The sequence below is a fragment of the Mandrillus leucophaeus genome, unplaced genomic scaffold, assembly GCF_000951045.1.
Source record: "Mandrillus leucophaeus isolate KB7577 unplaced genomic scaffold, Mleu.le_1.0 Scaffold576, whole genome shotgun sequence".
Classification (NCBI taxonomy): Eukaryota; Metazoa; Chordata; class Mammalia; order Primates; family Cercopithecidae; genus Mandrillus; species Mandrillus leucophaeus.
Genome location: NW_012106208.1, coordinates 728398 through 733951, shown reverse-complemented (window position 1 = coordinate 733951; position 5554 = coordinate 728398). Strand labels below are relative to the sequence as shown.

Here is a 5554-nt window from a genome sequence, read left to right as displayed (position 1 = left end):
GACTTCGTCTCAAAAAAAAAAAAAATACTGCCACAAGTACATGTGTGTTTAAACAATACATTGCTTAGTTTTGCTTAGTTTCGAGCTCAATAAATATATCACTCTGTCATCTTCTGGAACTTGTTTTTATTTCCCCTCTCTCAATATTATATTGCTGAGATACGTCCACTGTGGTACATATAACTGAAGTGTGACATTTTCACAGCTGTGAGCTGCTCTGTGATGTGAACATGCCACATGTATTTATCCGGCCTCCTGTCCATGGCCATTCGACTGTTTATAGTTGTTTGCTACAGTGAAGCTGCAGCCACCAGCGCCTTTGCATGCTTCTCATAGGTTTGTACCCAAGGTGGGTTTGCTGGGTCATAGGCAAATGATCAGATCTGAGGGAGAACATCAAATCATTTTAAAGGTGGTTGTACTGTCAGTCGGGTTTCTTTTTTTCTTTTCTTTCTTTCTTTTCTTTCTTTTTTTTTTTCCGAGATAGCCCTCTCTCTCTCTGTCATCCAGGCTGGAGTGCAGTGGCACAATCACAGCTCACTGCAGCCTCAACCTTCTCAGGCTCAGGTCATCCTCCCATCTCAGCCTCCTGAGTAGCTGGGACCACAGGTGCTCGCCACCACACCCAGCTAGTGTTTTGTATTTTTTTAGGGAGGGGATTTCACCATGTTGGCCAGGCTGCTCTTGAACTCCTGGGCTCAAGCGATCTACCTGCCTTGGCTTCCCGAAGTGCTGGGATTACAGGCGTGAGCCACCACGCCCAGCCAGGGTTTCCAATTCATGCAACCCTTTTACTCCTTTTATTTGAAATTATCGTGCCTCCCAGGAGCAGGCCTGGCTCCTGCCACTGCCCCCCAGCCCACAGCACACTCGCCTTTGTTCTCTGGCTTGAGCTCCTCCTGCAGCAGGTCTGTTTGCCGGTTGCCCAGCACAAAGGCGAGGAAGGAGAGGATGAGGGCGTTGAGGATGCCGATGATGGCCAGGATGTATGCCCAGCGCACTGAACAGTCCCCCAGGGAGTACTTCCCTGTCTTGGCCCCGCACATGTCCCGGATGGTCTCGGCGTCCCAGCCATCAGGAAAGATCATGCAGCCCAGGACAAGGCACAGAGCTGAGGGGCAGAGCACCGGACCCACCACCACGGTCAGGAAGGAAGAGAAAAGATCATTACTCCCTAGTGTCCGCAGTCCGGGCCCCACCCTATTGCGGGCAAGTCAATCCAACCACGTGCTTGTTACCCACTTCCAGAGAGGGAGAGAGGGCAGGGGCAGGGAAAAGAGAGAGAGAAAGAGGTCTAGGACGGGTAGCAGAAACTTTCTGGAACCTGCAACACCCTCTCCCTTCCCCATCAGATCAACTCCAGGAAGCCTTCTGGGAATATGAGAACATAGCCACCCACAGCCACCTCCTTCAACTTCCCCTAGCATCGGGACCAACTCCCTCTCCCATCTCTCCCATCCTCATTATTATATATTTATTTATTTTTTTTTTTTATTTTTTTTTTTTTTTTGAGGCGGAGTCTCGCTCTGTTGCCCAGGCTAGAGTGCAATGGCGCGATCTCTGCTTACTGTAACCTCCACCTCCCAGCTCAAGCAATTCTGCCTCAGCCTCCTAAGTAGCTGAGACTACAGGTGCCTCCCACCATGCCCGGCTCATTTTTATATTTTTAGTAGAGATGAGGTTTCACCATGTTGGCCAGTCTGGTCTCGAACTCCTGACCTCAAGTGATCTGCCACCTCAGCCTCCCAACGTGTTGGGATTATAGGAGTGAGCCACCATGCCCGCCCTCATTGTTATTTTTAAAATTCTTGTCCTTCACTCATCAAATGTTTATTGGGCACCGTTTTCCTTTTATTCACGATGCTGGAATACACTTTCATTCACGCAGTTGAGCACTTTGCTAAGAGCACAGACTATGAAGTGCCAATGATAGGACTTAGCCTAGTTCTTCCCCTAGCTTGGCTGTATGACCTTGGGGGATGCCACTGAACCTAGAACAGGCCTGTGTCAGTCAATACCACTGTACTTACCTCACAGGGTGATTAGGAGGATTAAATGAAGTAATGCGTGTAAGACACTTAGCACAGTGCCAGGCACTCAGGTAGCATTTATCCAGGGCCTGCCATATGCCAGGCACTAGACCAGGCCTAGGGGGTAGGGAGACTTGGATTTTAGCTTCATGGAGCTTGCAACGTAGTGTGGGGAGAGGTACGTAATAGCAAAGCGATTAAGAAGGCTGGGTCTCAAATCCTGGGTCAGCTATTTTCTAGATGTGCCACACTGAGCAAGTTCCTTCACCTTTAAGCCTCAGTTTCCTCATATGTACAATGGGAATAATGATGGCATCCTCAAATGGTTGTAAATATTATGAAAGGCAGCAAAATGTAAAGTATCTCGCACAGTAAGTTCTGGGTAAATCTTGGCTGTTATCAAAACCAGCTATGACGCCCAAAGTAATAATTACACAAATAAGAAAGTAATGTGGAGAGTTGGTTTCAGGTGAGGGGGACAAAGGCAAAGAGGAAGAGAAGGGGCAGGCTCAGAAGGGCCTTGGCAATGGTTCCCTAGCTAGCATCCACCTGCTTTGGATTTAGCAACCCACCTGTCCCAGTCCCAGCCCGGGTGGGCCCTTGGCCAGCACTTAGCCTAGTGGATGAGACCCACGCCTGAGCTAATGAGCACATTGAGTTCCTCTGGTAACACTGACTGGCTTGGAGAGTGGCAGCTGCTGCGTCACAGGGCAGTCAGAACCCCCGGATTCAGCAGGCCACTGTGAAGATGGGGTCTTCCCCTCCACCAGCTTTGTGTCACCAGCTTGATGGGGCCCTCGTACTGCCAGTCCTGCCAGCATTTGGGTTACTGTGTCTGAGACCCAAAGGTTCCATAGAGCTCTGTTTGGAACCGTGGGGACCCTGAGCCTGCACCAGGCCCACGGAATGCTTAGCCTGGGTTTTAGATGACAGCGATGCAAAGTGGGGGTAATGGTCAGCTCTGCCCACTGTCCACCTGGCCCATATAGTCCCCAGGGTGGGAAGGGGCCCTTGGCTGTGCCAGCTCCCTCCCACATCTACTGTGGAGGGAATGCTCCCAGGCTCCAGCCTCTTCTGGCTTCCAACGGAGTGGGCCCTCCTCCCCATCGTGGCACTGCCAGATTCCAGCCAATCCTCCCCCTCTCCCCAACACGTGCTCCTCTTCCAGATGCAGGCTCCCCCCACAATACTGTGGTTGAACAGGCACTGCAGCAGGGCTCCTCCCCACACCAGTGCTCCTCCTCCAAATCAATTATCCAGTCCAGTGGAACTCATCACCTAAGGGCTGGGAAAAGAGTTCCAGCCAAGGGGAATGGCAAAAGCAAAGCCCTGTGATGGGAACAAGTTGGATGAGTTAACCAACTAGCAACTTTGAACAGGCCAGAGTTCAGGAGAAAGCCAGGGCTGGACATGCAAATTTGGGAACTGTGGGCACTTGTAGGTACTTAAATCCCGAGGACTGGACATGGTGGAAACCGAACAGAAGGCTTAGGACTGAGGCCTGGTGCTCCAGCATTAACAGGGCAGGAGGAGGAAGAGGGGCCTGTGGAGAAGGCCTGGCCATCATCTCTCCACATAGCGCTGCACTCTGCCAGACCCTCCGGGACCCTATCTGAAAGGAAAGGAGGGTCAAACACCAAGGAAGGGAATGGGGCAGGGCGAGGAGTGGTCTCAGCCCCAGTCCTTCCCCCGCCCTCGGAGTCCCCAGGGCCCTTTCCCAGGCTGGTGCGCTCCTGCCTCCCTATTCCCGGGCTCTAAATCTCCAGCAAGAGGCAGGAGTGGGAAAGGGTCAGAAGAGGTGGCAAACCCACACCGTCCCTTCGCCTCCTCTCTGACCGTCCACTCCCAAGGTGCCAGAGGCGCGGGTCCCGCAGCAGTCGGTGGCTCCCGCCGGGAGCATCCTCGTCTCCATGGAAACCGCGTCTGCATCCTGGCGCTTCCAGCCGCGCGGCGCAGGCTCCTGCGGGCGGTCTTCCTCCCCTCCGCAACCTGAGCACTGAGGCCTCGGGGAGGTTTTCTTCCTTTTGCTTTGCGCCTGCACCTTCTTTCTGCCTGTCTCTCTCTTTCGTTCTGTGTCTCCATTCCTTTCTCTTCTCCGCCCTTTTCATCTTTCTTCGCATCCCTCTCTCTCTCCCTCTCTCTCTGGCTTGTCTACTTTGAGCTCAAGTCTCAGTCTGGACCCCCGCCCCGCCCGCTTTCCCCTTTATTTAGATCTCTCAGCATTTAACATTCATTGAACTCCCTCCTCCTCTCTATTTCTTTTCTCCCTTTTCTCCGTTCTCTATATCTATCCCCTCACCTTATCCTCTCTTTTTGCCTCTCGCCTCATAGATCCCACAAACACATTCCTGCATGCCCACTATGTGCCAAGCACTGTGCAGTGTGCCGGGGACAGCAGGCTTGGTGTCTGTCTTCAGGGTGGAGGCATGTGGGGAGGAATACAGCCAACAAGTCAACACACAAAAAGAAAAGTTACACATGTCAAGGTGTGCTTCAAAGGAAAAAGACTAGCAGCTGCCACCCACAATAACAGGGGTACTCAGAGATAGCTGGGGCACTCACACTGCAGGGTTTCAGATGGTGACTGTGGGGCCCCAGAGGCCACTCTGGGAATGCGAATATCAGAAGTCAAACAAATGAAAAGCCAATTAGATGGGTTTCCTTGCACCTGGGGGAAAGATAGAAAGGGACCAGTAGAGATAGCCTAGGCCAGGAAAGTGCCCAAGAAGGCCAACCATCAGGAGATAGAATGACTGCAGATAAGGCAGGGTTCAGCATTCCCATTTGCTGGATGAGGAAACTGAGGCCGAGGCTTTTGGATTCCAAGCTTAAGTCTCTTTTGGAATAATGAGCTGGCTGAAGAGCCAGCTGCTGCTAGGCACATACACAGGTGTAGGATGGCACAAGGTTTCTCAGCCTCAATACTTTTGACATTCAAGCTAGATGATTCTTCACGGTAGGGGCCAACCAACGCATTGTGGGATGCTTAGCTTCGTCCCTGGCCTCTACCCACCAGATGCCAGGGGTACCACCAACCCCAGTCATACTGATTAAAAAATGTCAGTTGGGCATGGGTGGCTCATGCCTGTAGTCCAGCACTTTGGGGCAACATGGTGAAAATCTTTATCTACAAAAAAATACAAAAATTAGCTGGGCATGGTGGCATGCACTTGTAGTCCCAACTCCTCAGGAGGCTGAGGTGGGAGCCGGAAGATCAAGGCTGCAGTGAGCCAAGATTGCACCACTGCACTACAGCCTAGGTAACAGAGTGAGACACGGTTTAAAAAAAAAAAGTCCCCAGTGTAGGGGTTATCCCTGGCTCAAAACCACTGGTGTAGGGGCAGAGGCTCTAGGATGGGGTATCTCTATCCAGCTACCCCACAGTCCTACTGACTTTCTCTGCTCTGAGCAGCCAGGAGGTGTTATGACAAAATTAAGATGAACAATATTAACATTTGTAATATTGTGATAATATTGTTAAAAATAGTGTTGAGTGACCGGGCGCGATGGCTCATGCCTGTAAT

The 5554-nt window shown here is 51.6% G+C and overlaps 1 protein-coding gene across 1 annotated transcript in view; it reads right to left on the bottom strand.

The window, feature by feature from the left end:
* Positions 1-5554, bottom strand: part of LHFPL4 (lipoma HMGIC fusion partner-like 4) — a 51778-nt gene that overhangs the window by 6296 nt on the left and 39928 nt on the right. Inside the window, exon 2 of the mRNA XM_011998591.1 lies at positions 875-1111. Coding sequence (XP_011853981.1) covers positions 875-1111 — 237 coding nt within the window. The remainder of the gene's footprint in view (positions 1-874; positions 1112-5554) is intronic.